This window comes from Dermacentor variabilis, unplaced genomic scaffold, assembly GCF_050947875.1.
Source record: "Dermacentor variabilis isolate Ectoservices unplaced genomic scaffold, ASM5094787v1 scaffold_12, whole genome shotgun sequence".
Taxonomy (NCBI): Eukaryota; Metazoa; Arthropoda; class Arachnida; order Ixodida; family Ixodidae; genus Dermacentor; species Dermacentor variabilis.
Genome location: NW_027460280.1, coordinates 41,167,648 through 41,188,466, shown reverse-complemented (window position 1 = coordinate 41,188,466; position 20,819 = coordinate 41,167,648). Strand labels below are relative to the sequence as shown.

Sequence of the window (20,819 nt, the reverse complement as noted above, 5' to 3'; positions counted from 1 at the left end):
TGAAGATTTTGTGTCACATGGGTGCGGTTACACTGGCTTAGTGCTATGTGTATGAAGAAGGATGGTTTGCTGGGCAACTTAGTATTCCAATATTGAGGTGAGCAGCACAAAAAATAAAACTTGATACAAATGCAAGGAATACAGCGCTGTGTTCATTTTCCTTACCTCTGTATCAAGTCTCATTTTTTTGCACTGCTCACCTCAAGAATGTATTAAGAGAAGGAAAGGGCTTTGGCCATAATGGATTCTGTTATTTGCGGGCTCACCTGCAGGGCTGGTGCACCAGGACCAGCGATATGTGGAGGCATGCCTGCGCTGCCTGCGCACGCTGTTCCGTTCTGAGTTGACGCCTGTTGAATGCATGTATGAGGAGCCATGGGCAGTTCGACACTTGATCCTCATGGCTACGCAGACTCATGCGTCCAACCAGGAGTGCATTGCCACCATCCTAACGGCTGTGTGCAAGGTAGGCTGATGTGGGATATGGAATTGCAGTAACCTTATTAAAGAAACTACCCTTGCATGTGATTAGCTCAAAGGCCTTTCCATCATGCCATTAACCAGCTTACTGTCAGCATTTTTGTCCCATGTCTTCTACTAATTGAGATGCCAGCGACATGAACAGTTCATTCTTGTGAAACTTGTGTTTGTTGGGCTTTGTTATATGTTATTTTCTGTTGACGTGGAAGAGACAAAACTTGAAACACTGCTAGAACTGCAATGATTAAACCGAAGGTAAATTAAACTTTCAAAGAATAGAAGGCAAAGATACCTGGGCACAGGACGAATGCTGATGCTCAGCTAAATGTTCATGGAATGTCTGAATTGAGGTTCTGCTTGCAAGTTGTCACAGATAGTTAAGCTAGCAGCTAATTGAGGCTGCTTAAGTGGTGTGATGTGGCAGTGTGTAAGTGTGCATCACCAATATTGCAATTGTCCTTTAAGGGCAAATGCAATATCAAATACAAAGTTAATTATTTGAACGTCACATATGCCTTTGATGTGACATGACAGAAGAAACATGCCATTTTTGTGTTTTCATTGCATATTCCTGTACAAGTGTTCCTTCTGTGAATTGTCAAATAAGTTGGAAGTCAGCACTATCTATGCTGTTTCTCGTTTCTTTCAGTGTTTTGCTTTGTGCTGTATGTACATTCAGGTGGGAACAAATAGGTATTTACTGAAGAACGGAGAGTTCAAAGTGAGCGAAAAGTGCTGCTATTGCCTTATGCAGTAAAGATACCTAGGTGCAGTGGACTTTGTAGAGATGTTTGTGTTATTACAGTCGTTATGGAATGTTGTGTATGTGCTGCATCCCAAATTTTATTACTTGAAATGTGTACCATTGGTGGTGATAACACTGCGCACACGTTTGTCTGGATTTCCTTGAGAATTGTATACATGTCCTTCATTGCAGGGCAGTAGCTGGACAAATATGTGTAATGCACTTCATATGCTTTGTAAAAAGCTCCATGTGGTGTAGTCTAACTTCGTGGTACAGTCTAACTTTGAAGTAATGAACATGGATATATAATGAATTATTGGTTATAACTGAGTAAATGAAAAATTTGGTTAGCCATGCCTTATTTCAGTGGGCTTACCTACTGCTATATTTAAACTAAAAGTACATACAATGCAATATCAGATATAGTGAAGTGAATAATTTCTCACCCACAGTTCAAAACATGTTTCTCGAGTGACAGGCATTCCGGAGCGGTATTGCCAATCAGTTACTCTTAGGGATATAAGTGCTTTCGCGTGATTTGGCACCGAACATGTTGGCATCTACGAGCAACAGCTTCCCTGGCACAGTACCAGGATAGCGTGCTTGGAGCTCTACAAGAAACGCTATCGCTGTACACGCCGACGCGTCAGATGCCAAATCATTGGACATCTTGCAATAGTGATCGTATCACCAACAGGGCTTGACAGAGAATACCGCTTCGGTGTGCGATCTTATAACGGTTTGGAAAAAAAACGTTTGCTTGCTCTTGTGTGATTTGTCAAAACAGTGCTTCCGTCATCAAAGAAGCATTGAAGAACTGTTGATACATGCTGCGGAGGCTGTCGACAAAAGCCATCAGAATAAATTAAAATTAGCGACATTCCTCCTCTCCTGGCCACTCCTTTCCCTGCTCCTTTGCTGCACCCGCCTACCCTCGCCACTCGCAGTTTGCTCTTTTATATCGTAGTGATCGTGCTGTGCAGCACTGTGATTGCAGGATCTGCGATCAAGAGCAACTGTCATAGCCTTGGCCGAAGGCCATGGTGACGCTTGGGCACTTTTTTTTTGCGGAAATGGCATGAGGGCAACCACCAGACTAAACTCCACCAACAGGGAGGCACGGATAAGCCTCAGACTTTCTCACCTGCCCTCGCTCGCCTAATCGGGTGGTACACAAAAAAAAAAGAATGTTGCTACTTTCAATTTTATTCAGGGGGCTTACATTGACATGACTAAGAAAATACAGAATTGCCTTGAGAAGCTCCTCCCCTTGGCGAGAAAGGCCGAAATGGCGAAAGTGGTTGCACCTACAGACGCTGTAGAAAATTTTATAGTTCTTGACTTTGTGTGAAGCTGCCAGATGACAATTATGTCTTCTTTCTTCAAATAAATTAATGTTTGTAAGTTTGGTAGCGTTCACATGTCGTGCTGCGCTGCACAGTGTTGTTTGTGTGCATTTGATTGGTCAACGGGCAGGCACGAGTTTTGCTGTGCTCCACTCAGCTGTCATTGTTGGGATCGGCCACTCAGTGCTGTGTGGCAGATCTTAGCGATCACGGCCAGGAGAATAAGTGCCAGAGAAATGCTGTCGCCCATCGACATTGATATTGCGCTTGTCGTTGTCACCCTTTTGTGCCCCGTGTCCACTCTTGCGCTAGTCACATCAGCATGGAATACCAACTAGCCCGGTCTCACACCCTGTGACATTGACAAGCCAGTTGCTTATCACGCAAAATGTTGCAAAAGCAATTTTTTTTCACTGAAAGTGAACTACCAAGAGTACTGTCTTGCTGAGTGGCTTGCAATGCCGACACATGGCGTCATGCTTGCAATTCTCTCATGATGGCACAACCTTGGATTTTTAAAATCTATGTTAGTGTGTAAATTTTTTGATGAATAGTGGATAAAAAAGTAATTGTAGTGGTAGCTGCGACTTTGTTATAATGTGGTTCGACTGTATTTAAGTGCACGTGCCTTATATGTATGTATATATCATGGGGAAAACAGTTTTTATGGTACAGGTGCCGCATAAACAGTTGCTTTTATTACAGCTTAGATATTGCAGCTTAGGTGCACGCGATGAAGCATGCAGTTACGCCCCAAGTTCATCTGCCTGTCTGGATTGTGGGCTATATACTGTATTCATTGAAGTCTAACGCACACTTTTTTCCGATAAAACGGGTGCAAAATTGTGTGCGCATCAGAATCGAGTACGACTCTAAATCTGCATTACCATATTGCCATTGACATTTCAAAATGGCCGCCTCGTACGCACTTCGAGCCTAGCTGCCGTAGCTTCCTCCATGTGCTGTAGTACGTGTGCTTAGGTTAGTACACCGTGCATCTTCACGTTTTCTGCGTTTGCTCTATCAGTATGGAAGCGCTGACTGCGAAGACGCGCGACGTTGCAATTAACAGGAAAGTGACCATGTATGTGGAGATGGATGGAAATCGGGCCACATCATGGGGGTTCGGAGTTTCCAATACTTTCGTGCGGGACTGGTGCAAACAGAATAGCCATTCTACTCTGGCAGCTGCTGCATATGGCGCGGCTGCGCGGCCCCTATCTCGAAATCTATCTGCGATGGAGACAATAGGTGCACCGCGCTGCGTTCTCGTCGCTTCGTTCGCTTTGAAGCGAGAGGCCGCACAAAGGTCACTTTGCTCGCTCCTGCTACAGCATTTCCTCACTCCAGCATTTTGATAAAAGAGTTTCCGCAGTCACTGGGTGAGAAGTGTTCGTGTTTGCTTGTGTGCGCATGATGCCATGCTTGTTCATTTAGTTAATAAGCGGATGTTTAAAAGTTTTATACGGCTGATAAAACTACTATTCTTACTTTTCATATAGCTATCTACTAATATGCTATCGCAATCAATGCTTCGCCTTTCGGGCAAAACTGCGACGTTTTCTGTTTATCGCAACTTTAGTGTATTGGGAGTAAATCTTTGTTTTTCCAAATGAGAGGAAGTTGCATTTCTGTATGAAAGAATGAGGTGTGTGGTACTGTAAAGCACTTATGTTTAGGTCACGGGAAACGGGTGCGTTTTACAATCGAGGGTGTCTTTTTTCCTTTTTTTTTTGTCACGGAAAACGGGTGCGTGTTGCGATCGAGGGCACGTTAGAACAAAGTAAATATGGTATGCCATAGTGCTTGGAAGTTGAGCAGATCCAGCTATTCTTTCATAGCAATTTTTAATGATAAAGTATTTTTTTTCATATTCTTTTGTATCCACAAACTTGGGACTCTGTAAACACTGGCATGCATTGTTTACTTACAGACACCAGACCATCAGAACTACCTCTGTGCACACGGTGCAGTCCCTGCCCTAACAGCATTGCTTTGTTCTCCAGTTTACAAGGTACTTTCATTTTGTGATGTGGTGGACTGGAGTGGGTTGTCTTTTTCATTCCATGCTGTTTCATGCTTTTTCTCTTCTTTAGGTGCAACTCCCAAGTCTTCGCTGTTTGACGCACATGTGCTACCAGAACCCTAAAGTGTCCCAAGCGCTTGTTGTATGTAAGTGAGCTGCATGTTGTTTATTGGGTAGGGTTCCCTCTGCAATCTGTCCATCCATGCTTAGCCATGCTCATTTGCAAATTCCCCAGATAATGGCATTGCCTCCATGGTTGTGGGAGGGCTCATATATTTACCGATTCACTGGACAGCTTTGACACCTATGGCCTTTCCCCTTTCTTTCACAATATCTATACAGTCTAACCCACTTATAACGATCCCAGATACAGCTAAACCTCGATGTAAGGAAGTCGGTAAAATCTGCAATTGGCTTTGTCATATCGAAATTTAGTTGTATTGAAATTTGACCTTTTATGCAAATAAGCACAGTCGCCGATCGATGTTTCTTACATGGAAAGGGACCACAGAATTTTCTGAATTATTGGGCAATTGAAAAAATTAAGTTTGAATGAGAAAACAATCCATTCTTATAAATTTAGAAGTTGACAACGAATGATACGGTTTCATGCCACATACGTTGACGATATCTTTACGTGGTGGTACGAATTAAGCAAAGCCAGCCACGCTTTCATGTGTACTCTGCCATCACTGCTGATAACGTCGCCCGCACTGCGACGACGCTATCAGGAAAAGTGCCTGCAGCAGGGAGTGAATTCTTTGTCTGCCTCTCGCTGCAGTGGGTCAACAAAACTCCAGATTACGTAACCACCAATACTAAACGCGTAGGAAGACAGCTTACAAAGTGTCATGCCCTCTCCGCACGCCCACTCTTTGCACACATGGCAGATTACCTCTGAAGCAGGGTGTGGGGCTGCGTATGTGCTCAGCTGCACTTACAGCCATGATAAGCCACGCCACAAATCGAGACGTGGGCCAACTTGACCCCCCCCCACTCGCCCCCTTTGCGCGAGCTTCATAGCGTTATTGCGAGCTCGCTTCCCTCCCCCTCTTTGCCTTTGCTCGTGCAGGAAGGCGGCACTTGTGAAGTCATCATCTTTCTTGTCACACCCTCGCTCATTTTCACTCGCACCTAAAGTGCACAGTGGGCAGGCCTTGATAGGATCTTAGACTTTATATGGAACATGAAGCGGCTCCACATTGGCAGTCGTACTTGTTGCATGACGTGCGATTTCAGAAGTGGGTTTGCAAGCAGCAGTTTGTGATTCAATCATTTGACCATCTGTGTCCGCAGAAGTTTCCATTAATTGTCTCGGCATTCTTTTGCTGTGGCAGTGAAATTTCGTTATATTGAAATGGCATACAAACACACCTCGTTATATTGAGGTTCTAAATATATGGTGTTCTATGGGCATTAAGGTACAAACAGTTAAATACTTGGTTATATCGAGAATTTTGTTATACTGAAGTTCGTTATATCGAGGTTTAACTGTATAAAATTGTATCAGTTATAACGACCACATTTTTCTGCATTTCCAATTTTCTAACCCTGCCTATCGAAGCTGTGTCCATGTATAATGAACATTTTCAAAAGCACTGAACCGTTATAACGAACACTTCAAACTCAGTTGCAGTAAAAGGAGGGCACACACGAAGTTCCATATCACAAAATTGCGAGCGTACTGGGCGCATAGCAGCATGCCCCCTGCTCCAGTCCAGCCATTGTGAAGACACGAGTGCTGCACGTCGATTTCGGAAGCCATGAAGAAAGTCACTCGCTTTCAACGAAGCCAGGGTAACCATGTTTCTAAGGCATGTCTCCAGTGTACTTCAGGGTGAGGTAGTACAGCGTACTGCAGCCGTGACTTCCAAGATAGCACTGCCGTGTGTGCCGGTGGAATCTCTGAGGCCATCACTGCGGTACTCCCGTTCTTGCGTAGTTCTCCATGCGATACCTCGTGCACTATGCCTTAGTGAGATTAGAAGAACTGGTGAGGCTTATACATTGCTGAATAATGGCCATGTCCTCTGCTATTGAGGTCTCCCTGATAAGAAGCAATATGGGGTAGGATTCCTAATCCATAAGGACATAGCAGGCAACATTGACGAATTCTACAGCATTAATGAAGAGGGTAGCAGTAGTCGTAATCAAACTTAATAAGAGGTGTAGATTAAAGTTAGTACAAGCCTACACTCTAACATCCAGTCACAACGATTAGGAAGTAGATCAGTTTTATGAAGATGTAGACTTAGTGATGAGAAAAGTCCAAACTCGGTATACAGTAACAATGGGCGAAAAGTGGGGAAAAAGCAGTCTGGTGAACAAGCAATTGGTAACTATGGTGTCGATTTTAGGAATGCTGGAGGAGAAATGCTGGTAGAATTCGCAGAAAGAAATAAGCTCTGAATAATGAACACCTTTTTCAAGAAGCGTAGCAACAAAAAGTGGACCTGGAGAAGCCCTAATGGTGAAACAAGAAATGAAATTGACTTCATAATTTCTGCCGATCCCAGCATACTGCAGGATGTAAAAGTGATAGGCAGGGTAAAGTGCAGTGATCATAGGATAGTGAGGCCAAGGATTCACCTCAATTTGAACAGAGAAAGAGTACGATTGGTCAAGAAAAAACGGGTCAACTTAGAGGCAGTAAGGGTAAAAGCAGACAAATTTAGCCTGGTACTTGCAAACAAATATGCAGCCTTAGAGCAGCGAGATGATGATGATGATGATATAGAGGTAATGAATGATACCGTAACGAGGCTGGCTTCAGAGGCAGCAATTGAAGTGGAAAGCAAGGCACCAAGGCAACCAGTCGGCAAGCTGTCCCAAGTAACAAAGGACATAATAAAGAAACGACAAAGAATGAAAGTGTCCAACTTAAGAGATAAGATAGAATTCGCGGAACTGTCAAAACTGATCAACAAATCGGAAATAAGCGATATTAGAAATTATAACGTGAGAAAGACTGAAGAAGCCGTAAAAAATAGAGGCAGCCTGAAATCAGTGAGAAGGAAACTTGGCATCGGACAAACCAAGATGTATGCACTGGAAGATAACCAGGGTAATATTATCAGCGATCTCGAAGGTATAGTAATATCAGTGGGAGAATTCTATACTGACCTGTACAGTACCCAGAGGAGCCACGATACCTCCATTCGAAGCAGTAGTTAACAGGTTGCAGAGACTCCTCCTAAAACCAGCGATGAGGTTAGAAGAGCCTTGGAAGACATGAAAACGGCGAAAAGTGGCAGGAGAAGATGGAATAACAGTCAATTTAATCAAAGATGGAGGAGACATAATGTTTGAAAAACTGGTGGCTCTCTTTATGGAGTGTCTATCGACTTCAAGGGTCCCAGAGGACAGGGAAAATTGAAACATTATACTAATCCACAAAAAGGGAGACGCTAAAGAATTGAAAAAGTATCGGCCCATTAGCTTACTCCCAGTATTATTTAATATTTACCAAAATAATCTCCAATAGAATAAGGGCAATACTGGAGTTTAGTCAACCAAGGGAACAGGCTGGCTTCAGGAAGGGATACTCTACAATGGATCACATCCGTGTCATTAATCAGGTTATCGAGAAATCCGCAGAGTACAATCAGCCTCTATATATGGGTTTCATAGATTACGTAAAGGCATTTGATTCAGTAGGGATACCAGCAGTCATAGAGGCAATATGTAATCAAGGAGTACAGAACGTTTACGTAAATACCTTCGAAAATACCTACAGAGATTCCACAGCTACCTTAATTCTACACAAGAAAAACAGGAGGATACCTATAAAGAAAGGGTTCAGACAGGGAGACACAATCTCTCCAATGCTATTTCATTTCATTTCATTTCATTTTATTACCTTAAAGACCCCATTCGGGGTATTACATAAGGGGTGGTTAACATGTGAACATAGGAAAAGGCAGATGTTACATTGAAATACAAGTTTCAACAGTTTCTAGAAATTGTGAATGACATGTGATGGCAGCGACATCAATGGGTAGGTCGTTCCAGTCCTTGGCAGCTCGAGGAAAAAATGATGATTGAAAAGTGACAGTTCGTGTTCGAGGACGAGAAACTTGGAGTTGATGGCTGGTGCACTGTGACATGCGTGAAGATGATGGCGTGATGTAAGGCGGGCGGCTTAGTGAGCTGTAAAAAAATTTGTGATAAAGAACGAGCGTGGCGATGCGACGACGAAAAGCAAGAGATGCCAAGCTAGATTGTGCCTTTAAGTGTGAAACGCTGATGTTATATGAATATGAAGAATGGATGAATCTAGTCGCACGATTCTGAACCGACTCGAGTGCATTGATGATATATGTTTGATGAGGGTTCCAGATGGCGGCGGCATATTCCAGTTGTGGCCTGACAAATGATTTGTATGCGAGTAGTTTGACGTGCTGTGGAGCATGACGAAGATGACGCCTCATGAACCCAAGAGACTTGTTTGCTGACGAGATTACGTTAGTAGCATGCGCATTCCAGGAAAGGTCGTGGGACAGGGTTACGCCTAAGTACTTATAGGTTAGAACTGATTCTAGTGGGACGTTTGCAATTGTGTAAGTAGACAGATAAGGATTACGACGGCGGGAAATTGAAATAAATTTGCACTTGTTAGGGTTCAAGGCCATTTGCCAACGGTTGCACCATTCCTGCACGTTATTAAGGTCATTCTGGAGAGATGCTTGGTCAGAGATGTTAGTCACAGTACGATAAATCACACAGTCGTCAGCGAACATACGAATAGGACAAGATACATGCAGGGGAAGATCGTTAATGTATATTAGGAAAAGAAGCGGTCCTAAGACTGAGCCTTGAGGGACACCTGAAGTGACAGGGAGGGGTTCGGAGGAGACGTTATTGACAAAGACGAACTGGGAACGATTAGTAAGGAATTCTTTTATCCATTGTACTACAAGAGGATCCAAGTTCAATCTAGATAATTTTATTAGCAAGCGGTTATGAGGCACTGTGTCAAAAGCTTTAGAGTAGTCTAGAAAGATTGCATCGGTTTGAACGTTGTTATCAAGATTAACGTGGAGATCATTAAGGAAGATAGCTAGTTGTGTTTCACATGAAAGCCCTTTACGAAAACCATGTTGTGAAGGATGAAAGAAGTTTTCCGAGTCTAAAAAGTTCATGATATGCGAGTATATGACATGTTCCATGATTTTGCAAGGAACACTAGTTAATGAAATGGGGCGGTAGTTTAAGGGGGAGTCTTTGTTACCTGCTTTGAATACTGGAACGACCTTTCCCACTTTCCAATCATCCGGTAAAGTACCTGTAGACAATGATTGCGTGAACAACAGAGTGAAACATGCCGCGGATATATGCTTAGTATTCATTAGGATCTTCGAGTTAATTTCGTCTACACCAGAAGAAGTACATAATTTGTTTTTTTCAATGATTGATAGTATACCATCTACCGAAAATACAATGGGTGGCATATGTGATGTTATGTTAGTAGGTAGTGGAGAGTCTGGAGTGGTAGTTTCTTTTGTAAACACGGAAAAAAATGCTGTGTTGAATATATCGGCGCACTCGGCGTCCGTGGCGGTGTCGCCTGCTGCATTCGTCACGCTGATGGTACGAGCTTCTTTGGGATTTAAAATGCGCCAGAACTGCCGAGGATTTTGAGTAAGTAGCTTGGGCAGGTCGACGTTATAAAAAGATTTTTTAGCAGTGTGAAGGGCACTCAGGTAGGCGTTCTCTGCCGTGTAGTATCTTGACCAAGCCTCGGTGCTTCCAAGACGCGTGGCTAGCCGGAAGCGACGTTTCTTTTGGTTTTCAAGCTTCTTTAAATCTCTGGTGAACCATGGCTTATTTTGATTAGTGTGCATAGTTATTCTTGGTATATGTTGTGTTTGTGTATATGTTTGTTGGTATATGTATATGTTCACTGTGTGCTTGGAAGAAGTATTCAAGCTATTAAAATGGCGAGCCTTAGGAGTAAGGAACGACGGCAAATATCTCGGCAACCTTCGATTTTCCAATGACATTGTTCTGTTCAGCAACAATGCAGACGAGTCGCAACAAATTATTGAGGACCTTAACAGAGAGAGAGTAAGAGTGGAGTCGAAGATTAATATGCAGAAGACAAAGATAATGATGAATAGCCGGGCAAAGGAACAAGAGTTCAGGATCGCCAGTCAACTTCTACAGTCTGTGAAGGAGCACGTTTACTTAGGTCAAGTAATCACAGGGAACCCTGGTCATGAGAAGGAAATTCATAGAAGAATAAAAATGGGTTGGATCGCATACGGCAAATGTTGTCAGCTCCTGACTGGAAGCTTACCATTATCATTGAAAAGGAAGGTGTACAATCTGTGCACTTTACCAGTGCTGACATATGGGGCAGAGACTTGGAGACTGACAAAGAAGCTTGAGAACAAGTTAAGGACCGTGCAAAGAGCGATGGAATGGAGATTGCTAGGCATAACATTAAGAGACAGAAAGAGTGGTTTGGATTAGCGAGATAGACAGTATTCTAATTGACATCAAGAGAAAAAAAATGGAGTTGGGCGGGTCATGTATTGTGACTGTTAGATAACCGTCGGACCATTAGGGTTACAGAATGGGCACCAAGAGAAGAGAAACGCAGTCGAGGACGGCAGAAGACTAGGTGGAGCGATGAAATTAGGAAATTTACGGTTGCTAGTTGGAATCGGTTGGTGCAGGACGCTAGGGAGAGGCCTTCGTCTTGCAGTGGACATAAAACAGGCTGCTGCTGCTGATGATGATGATGATGAGCTGCTTATGTATTGCTACCTTATTGTTGCTATTGATATTCACATGGCCCGAGTTGGTGTGAACGCAACACGGCGCGCTGCTGACATGGAAAATGGCAGTCAGTGGTTACTACGCAGTTACCTTGAAATCACAGTTCGTTGACGCCTCATTTTTGTTGTGTGTGATAATGGTTCATGATGGCGTTTCACCTTTTGAACTTAATACTTTTTCAGCTGAAGCGGCATAGAAAAGGTATCTTTGCGGATCACAGCTCTCACGTGCATAATGCTGCAGCCATAACAGTAGGACCTTCGCATAATGCTGGCATGCCGCAATAGTTTCTGCTTCCAGCCAACTAGAACTCCGATCTTGTATGCAGAATTCATTCGGATCCCGCTGATAGTAAAATATATCACAAGCTTTTGGAGAAAGAATTGCTGTGGCTGCACTTGTACTTTCGAAATGGCAAGTAATGGAAACCATCTGGGCGCCATTTTGAAAGAGCTACGACGCCCCATTTTGTTCTTTAGATAATATTTTTATTGGAAACTTGCAGCTAGATGTGGGAAAGTGCCGGAACAAAGGAAGAAGATACTAAAAATGGGATTTTCGGACCAAGGTGGTCCAATAATAAGTGCCAATTCTAGCTTCACTATCTTTAATATTTACGGTTTTTGTGGGAAAGTTCAGATATAACAAACTACTGATACAATGACCACTTTTCATGGAACTATCGAGTTCATTATAAACAGGTTTGGCTGTATTAGCAGGAAATTTTATACAGTGCAGTCCGCTTATAACTATATCGAGAAAGACGAAAAATATGATCGTTATAACCGATGATCGCTATATCTGGACTGCAGTTATTAAAAAAAAAAAAAAAGCGGAATATACCTTTGCAGCTCCAAACTCGAATTCGCTACTTGCTCTAAAGAATAGATGATGTAGAAAGTAGGCCATGAAAAATGAACTTTATTTCTAGCACCAATGACAGTGTCAAGGGTTAGGCACGCCGAAATAGTCCAAAATCTGCACTTGCTTTTGCTGCAGCTTCAGCTTCACAACAGTGGTGTGCATGGATTCCAGCTGCTGCGCGAACACTGGCGGCAATCCTTCCATCATCATCATCATCATCATCATCAGCCTGGTTACGCCCACTGCAGGGCAAAGGCCTCTCCCATACTTCTCCAACAACCCCGGTCATGTACTTTAGCAATCCTTTAGCATGCATAAAATCGACTAAGGAGTCGATCGACGACAGTGCACTTTGCGTGGACATCGAGGTCGGGGTCAAGGAGCCACTGTCAATCTTGTTGTCACTGTCGCTGCTGCTGTCGCCACCGTCGCACAACTTTGCCGTCTGTCGTGACAGCACATCTTCGGCGATCGCCTCGTCGGTGATCTCATCGCAGAATGAGGCAGCACTGTCTGCAGTCAAAAACTCCTCCTTCGACGCACCACCTATGTCACCAGTAGGAATGAGCTCCCAGAGCTCGGTATTGTCAGCGGCTTACACCGTGTTGGTCTCAGTGGGTTGGGGAAGTTCATCCTTACGCACGAAGCCCGCCTTTTTGAAGCAATTGGTGATGAACCACTGGTAAAGTGCCTCTTCAACATCGGCGTACAAAGGGTCTCTAACCCTTTTCCCCTGATCAGCATGGCCGCTGATAGCTCATGCCTTCACAATCGCGGTGCTCCCGGTTTTCAATATGGTTGATATCATTAACTGGGCAAGCTCATACTTCTTCACAAGGGCGCTCACCTTGAAGCCGCATCGAGAGTCCTGCAAAATATCCATCTTCGTGTCAAGCGACACAGCTTTGCACTTTGTCGGCGCCATCTTCGAACTGGGTTGAACCGTTCGTTGCACGCTGCTTCGGTGGCGTCAGCCTATCGCGACAGAGAGAGACGTGGGACGGGCGCCACCGTGCCGCTTTGCTTGTTGCTTTTTTTTCTTTCTCTCTCTTTTAGAGCGACTGTAGCCGACGCGCATGAAGCAGCTAGCGCCATGTAGTGGCGCGCTGCACCTTCTCAGCTATTCTCCGGTGCGCAGGTGAGGCGGGACGCGCTGCGCGGTAATGGCGGCAGATACGAACTTACGGAGGTAAACATCGGCTCGTCTCGACTTCGTTCGTTTCAGGGTACTAAGCAACGCAAATGTTACGATTATTTGGCACGGAAAACGCCGTCCAGACGGCAAAATTTTGATCGTTATATCCGATATGCGGTGAATAACCTATCATTATAAATGTTTTTTTTTCCCCATAGACCTAATGCATAAAATGACACTCTCATGTCGACCCATCGTTATAACCGATGTATCGTTATATGTGGTATCGTTATAAGTGGACTGCACTGTACATGCTTCCCTGGGCTGCTTTCACTTGCAGTAGAGTAAAACAAAGCTTTGTTAGAAATATGGTGTGCTCATCATGTTTAGTGACAGTAGCTGTTTCGTTTAATTCAAAATGAGCCAAAAATAAACAGCAGGTAAGCATGATAAAGCATAATCAAGAGATGTACCATCTTTTCCGGTGTATAAGTCGCTGTTATTTTCAGAAATTTTCGTCGGTGCGTCTTTTATGCTGGTGTTACTTATGTATGGAATGAATCCGGTTCGTGGCGGCCGTGCATGGTCCGTGCTCGAAAAGGTGCCTCTGTGCTTCGCAGTGTTCGCACACTTTAAGAGACAGCTCTCTGGGCTAAATTAATTCGAAGCCCGCCGCTACGGTGTCCCTCATAGCCCATATGTCGCTTCGGGACGTTAAACCAAACAATTTTCCGCTTTTCCTAGTCACAAATATGACATTGATCACGTGCTACTACCGCACGCCACCTTCTGCCACGCACAGTAACTACATGTCATAAGAAATTGAAACAGCAAATTGGCTTGCAAAAATGAAATGCCACGACACGTTCATTGCACTAATCCTTGCGTAGTGCTTCACATGTGTAGCACCGGTCATGTCATTTTTCTCGCTAGTCATGACGCCGCCTGCAAGGCGAAAAAGTTGCGGTGCGAAATTCAAGCTGCATGCAATTGCATTTGCACAAGAACATGGAAATCAGGCTGCAGGAAGGCAGTTTGAGGTTATGGAGAAAATTATATGCGACTGGCGCAGCGCCACCAGCGTGCTCCAGACAATGAAATCGGCAAAAACGGCCAACCGCGGCAAGAAAGCTACTTGCCGGAGTTCGAGGACCGTCTGCGCGCGGGGGTACTCGAGCAATGACCCGAAGGCAGGGGGCTGTCTACAGTGCAGCTCCATCTCAAGGCGACGACCTTTGGAACAGAGATGAATACTGTTGGATTTACGAGCGGTCCGTCGTGGTGTTTTCGCTTTATGCGGCGTAATAAGTTGGGGGTGCTAGCACGAACGACGATATTCCAGAATCCCTGACGACTTTTAGGAACAACTGGAAAACTTCAGTGCATTTGTTAAAGACGAAATTGTGACCAAGGACATATATGCGAGCTACATCGTAAACATGGACGAAGTCCCGCTTACGTTTGATATTCTCCTTGAGAAGAGCGTCGCCGAGAAAGGGGAAAATAAAACTATAACGGTGAGGACAACTGGCCATGAAAAATCGCACTTCACTGTTGTTCTCGCCTGGTGCGTGGACGGTACGAAGCTGCCTCCCATGTTAATTTTCAAGCGGAAGACTCTACCAAAAGACTGCTTTCCTCCCGCTATGGTGGTGCAGGCCAGTGCCGAAGGATGGATCGGTGAAGCTATGATGAGTCTGTGACTCGACCAATGTTTTTCGCGTCGACCTGACGGATTTTTTCACGTTAAGAAGGGAATGCTTGTGATGGACAGTATGCGGGCACACTTCACGGATTCCATAAAGAAGATTAGTGTGGAGAACTGTGTCCCAGTGGTGATACCAGGCGGCATGATGAAGATGCTGCAGCCGCTGGACATTTCTGTGAACCGCAGTTTGAAAGAAAAGCTGCGACGCTTCCGGGAGTCGTGGATGTCCGAGGGTGACCCCAATTTTACAAATACACAGGACGCATGAGACGCGCGACGTTTGGAGAGGTGACCAAATGGGTCTCCGACGCCTGGGACTCCATTTCCACAAAAACAGTTGTAGCTGGGTTCTCAAAGACCGGACTGATCCTGTTTGCAAGTGGTGACGATGTTGGCGAAGAAAACATCGAGTTTGAGGACGACAGTGAGGCGCTGGGGGAACTCCCACTTGAAGTTGCTGAATTATTTGTTAGCGACTCAGAGTAAGAAGGCTTCGATGGTTTTGCCTAAACGCCATCTGTAAGTACATGCCATCTGTGTGTATCAATAAACCATTTTTGAAAAATTAGTTCTGTCTAGACACCGGTGCATCTTATACACCGGTGCGACTTATGTATTTTTTTTTTTTCAGAAAAACTGCCGTTTTGAGGGGGGTGCGACTTATACAAAGGTGCGACTTAAAGACCGGAAAATATGGTAATTGCCAGTAAGACAGTGGTGCCTTCTGGTGGCCATGAATGATACCACAGCACTGATAGCAAAGCTCAGTGCAACAATAGGTGAAGGATTACTGGTATTACTTCATACTAGCACAATGGCACAGTTTCTAGTGCAGTAGTGACTACAAAGAGGAGGGGAAAGCCACGAGTCATGGTGGGTTCAATAATTGTTTTCTGATTGTTCCAATTATACAACAAGCTGTATTCTGAAAGCTTTTGTTGGATATTTGGGAAGGGGTACCGTTGAATGCCAGGCATGTGTTCCTTGGAACCTGCTTCAAGGCCCTTCAGCCTATTCTCATCTTGCGGGTGTTTCTTTGTCATTCAACCCCTTATTTGGCTTCGGCAGGCTTACTTTTGTACTTTGATATTCTATCTAATAAATATTATTATTCCCATGTCACAAGACAACAATGAAAGATCCCTTTAATCCCTTTAAACAATCCCTTTAATTTACATTCGTCTTATCATCAGTCATGTTGAGTGGTTGATCTGGGCACTGCCATCCAAGCAAATCATCAAAGGGTGAAAAGAATGGAAAATGAATGGTTACAAAATATGGGCCCCTAGTCATTATTCAGCAAGAGTTTACCTACCCGGACAGATAAAAATTCCCCGCAGAGACGTCTGCGTCAGCAGGCGTTTGGTGTGTTGCGACACCACGTACCCGAGCACACGAGGGTTGGACCCTCCCGCGTGTACCCGTGCGCGGCTTAGCCGTGTCTGGGGAAAGGGGGATCCTGGAGGTTGAGCCGATGCTGGGTGTTTGGACCTTTAAGGCCCCCGGGCGGAGGCAACACACCTCTTTGGCCTCTGCTTCACATAGATGGCACCCCCGGACTGACCCACCCGGGGGAAATTGGCAGTCAATCTTTTTTCTTTCCTTTCACTAGTCTATCTTTCCTGTCTCCTATTTACTTCATTTCATTTCCAAGTTTCCGGGTGGCTAGGGTTAACCATGTGGTCATGTGGCCTTCCTTGTGGTTAACCATGTGGTTAACCATGTGGCCTTCCTTGGTCCTGGTTATATGGTTATAGCAGTTATGTATGGCTAGTAGTTTTTAAAACACATTGTGTTTGGCTCCATGGTGGGCAGCCAGCTTAGCTGCCGAACGTATCTGTAATTTCATGAATAGAACCCCCTCTTCAGAAAAACCTGATCGGAGGCCGAAAAGGCACCGGACCAAGGTAATGGACTTCAATAAACCTAGTGATAGCTTTACAAAATTTTTTGTCATCACGTCTGAAACTGAATAAAAAATTCAAGACATGTCCGCCTTCCTCATCGCCAAAGCACTTGACGAGTGTATTGGTGAGACCTACAAAGCCAAGAAAATGAATTCTGGAGACCTCTTGCTCGAAGTTATGACGACTGAGCATAGCAGGCAGATTAAGAAACTTGAGAAGATTGGCGAGAACAGTGTGTCTGTCTCGCCACATTGGACACTGAACTACGCGCAGGGTGTGATATCAGATACAGAACTCCTTAAGTGCACAGACAAGGAAATCGAAGAAGCCTTGAGAGATCAAGGTGTTCTAGCTGCAAGAAGAATAAAATTGAGAAAAAATGACAGTGAAATTCCGACCAAGCACATTGTGCTGACCTTCGACTCCATAACTCTTCCAAGTGCCGTTAAGGCCGCTTACTGGTACCTTAGAGTAAGACCGTATTTGCCCAATCCTCGCCGGTGCTTTCGGTGTCAGAAATACGGGCACGGATCCCACTCGTGTCGTGGAAGAGCAACCTGTGCTAAATGCAGTCAACCAGACCATGGTGATGAATTGTGCACAAACAAGCTATGCTGCGCAAACTGCGCAGGTCAGCATGCGGCATTTTCCAGATCTTGTCCTCAGTGGAAAAAAAGGAAAAGAAGTGACTGCATTGAATGTACGGGAGAACATATACATTGAAGCCAAAAAGAGAGTCGCATTTGCCGATAGAGGTACTTACGCACAGGCTGTGCAGAGAGGGCGTGCGCCGCCGATGGTGTCAGTTGGAATCCAGGTGGAGCTTCTGGACAAGGTGTCAGCTCTCTGGCCCTCCTCACCCAGTGAAAGAACAGACGCTCATCGCAACCCTCTCCCAAGAGGCCCAGAGGCTTCTGCTGCGGCTGACAGCAGTCAGCACGCGGTAGAGGCCTCGAAGGTCTAACGCCGGTGCTGAAGGACCGCTTTCTTTCCAAGAAGACGGCACCTTCACCAAGCACCATCAACGATGAACGCCCAAAGGGTAATGATATGATGTAAGTGTGTCCACAGGACACGAATCAAACAAAAGAGCCTACATCTGGTAGGCAAACCAAAAAGTCGGGCATTCCCCCTGGAAAACACATAGGGGGTAGACTTCTGGTCATTCCCCCTGACAAGGAGACGTGACCTAAAAAGCATTTTAGCAAGTTTCTTGCTCATTTACATATGTCATCTTTGTGACCTTTTACATAGAATCTCTTCGTGAAGTACTTGATAATCCACATCTTCAAATATGGCTACTATTGTGCAGTGGAACTGCCGTGGTTTAAGAACTAATATTGATGACATTTACGATCTTTTTGAGGATGCTGAGGCTTCTGTTATGTGTTTGCAAGAAACTCATTTGAAAGGTTGCCATAAACAACCTCTGCGTCGATATAGCATCTTTCGCAAAGGTAGGGAACAGGCGTCAGTCGCACCTGGAGGAGTCGCTATAGTGGTTGCTCAAGGAGTCCCAGTATGTGAAGTGAAGCTTAACACCAACTTAGAAGCTGTTGCAGTAAAGGTTCAGATAGAGAAAAACAATAACAGTATGCTCCCTGTACTTACCACCAGGTAAGAATATCACAAGAAAAGAATTAGAAAATCTCGTGAAAAAACTTCCAGAACCTTTCCTTTTACTGGATGATTTTAATGCTCATAGTAACATCTGGGGCAGTAGCCACGCTGATGCAAGGGGGAAAATGGTAGAAGAATTTTTAGACAACTGCAATGTGTACCTTTTTAATGATGGACCAACATATTTTATTGCTAAATCACAATCTACTTCAAGCATTGACCTCTCCTGTGGCACGCCATCACTTGCTGGGTTTTTTACTTGGGACGTGAAGGAAAACCCACGTGGCAGCGACCACTACCCTATTATACTCAAGCCGATCGACGCGTCTCCAACAATGCCAGCACGAAGACAGAGATGGAAGATGGGTAAAGCAGAGTGGTCTCTTTTTTTTTTTTTTTGGAAAGCTCAGAAATAAGGATTGAGGATGTCATCGCACTCAGTATTCACGACTTATGTGATGCGATAACGAAACAAATTTTAGATGCAGCTGAAAACTCCATACCACTTTCACAAGGGAAGCTTCCACGTAGACCAAAACCGTGGTGGAATGATGCATGTGATAAAGCTCATAGGAAACAAAACTGTGCATGGTCTCGACTAAACAGGTACCCAACTTTCGAAAATTTATTGTTTTTTAAACAAAAGCGCAGTGAGGCTAGAAGAGAAAGACTGATAGCAAAAAGAACATCATGGGTGAAATATGTGAGCTCTATAAACAGTCACACAACAAGTAAATTAGTCTGGGAGAAAGTGAGAAAAATTGACGATGTTCATACAGAATACACACTTCCTATATTTGACGAGGAAACGGACCTTAAAGGGCAAGCAAATATACTTGGCGAGCACTTTGCTGGAATTTCGAGTGACGCTCATTACACTCCTGAGTTTCTTAAGATAAAGGCCACAGCAGAAAAGAAAGATCTTCGGATATCACTGAATAGTACTGAGCCATATAACTGTCCTTTTACAAAAACTGAACTCTTCGATCCGATATATTTAGGGAAGAACCATTCGGCAGTTCCAGACAACATACACTACAAAATGCTACGACACCTACACATGAACACTTACGACACAATCCTTCACCTCTTCAACAGGTTGTTGGCGGAAGGCTATTTTCCAAAAGCATGGAAGAAGGCGATAGTTCTACCACTTAAACCTGGAAAGGCACGCTCTGATCCTAACAGTTATCACCCCTTTGCCTTAACCAGTTGTTTAGGAAAAACATTAGAAAGAATGGTTAACAGACGGCTTGTACACCTTTTGGAAAGTAAAGGGTTACTTGATCAGTACCAGTGTGGCTTTAGAGTCAATCATAGTACAATCGACCAATTAGTCCGGTTAGAAACAAAAATCCGTGAATCTTTCGTCCAAAGGCAACATTGCGTCTCCGTTTTCTTTGACTGATCAAAAGCGTATGATATGACGTGGAGACATGGCATTTTAATGGACTTGCACAGATACGGAATAAAAGGGCACATGCTTGGTATAATCAAAAGCTATTTGGAAGACCGAACTTTTCAGGTGATGTTTGGACCAACTTTCTCCAACTGTTTTATGGAGAAGAATGGAGTGCCGCAAGGTGGAGTATTGAGCGTTACACTATTTTTAGTGAAGCTCAATTCGATAACTACAGTTATTCGTTCTTCCTTAATGTATTCTTTATATGTCACTGACATTCAACTTTGTTTCTCCTCTTGTAATATGGCTACTTGCGAACACCAACTCCAGTTGGGTGTAAACTCTATAGTGCGATGGGCAAACGAAATCGTTTTAAATTTTGCACAGAAAAAACAATATGCGTACCTTTCAGTCAATACCGAAGGCTCACACCGGACCCAACATTACATATTAAAGGACAGCAAATCACAGTAAAGAACGAACACAAATTTCTTGGCATAGTCTTTGACAAGAAACTCAACTTCAAAGTGCACATCGCTTATGCAAAACAGAAATCTCTGAAATCCATAAATTTAATAAAGCTCCTATCCCACCGATCATGGGGTTCAGATAGAATATGTCTGCTTTGCATATACAATGCAGTTGTCTGGTCACAATTAGACTATGGATGTTTTGTGTACGGCTCAGCTCGAAAGTCTGCATTAGAGGTTCTTGATCCGGTGCATCATCTTGGACTACGTCTGTGTTGCGGTGCATTTCGTATGTCTCCCATACAAAGCTTGTATGCAGAAACCAACCAGCTG

The 20,819-nt window shown here is 44.2% G+C and overlaps 1 protein-coding gene across 8 annotated transcripts in view; it reads left to right on the top strand.

Moving 5' to 3' along the window:
• Positions 1–20,819, top strand: part of LOC142566136 (armadillo repeat-containing protein 8-like) — a 99,196-nt gene that overhangs the window by 8,817 nt on the left and 69,560 nt on the right. For all 8 annotated transcript variants that reach the window (XR_012824977.1, XM_075676947.1, XM_075676948.1 and 5 more), the window contains 3 exons: positions 273–466; positions 4,505–4,585; positions 4,668–4,743. Coding sequence is in view for 7 of the 8 variants with exons in the window: in XM_075676947.1 (XP_075533062.1) it covers positions 273–466; positions 4,505–4,585; positions 4,668–4,743 (351 nt within the window). In the remaining variant the exon portion in view is untranslated. The remainder of the gene's footprint in view (positions 1–272; positions 467–4,504; positions 4,586–4,667; positions 4,744–20,819) is intronic.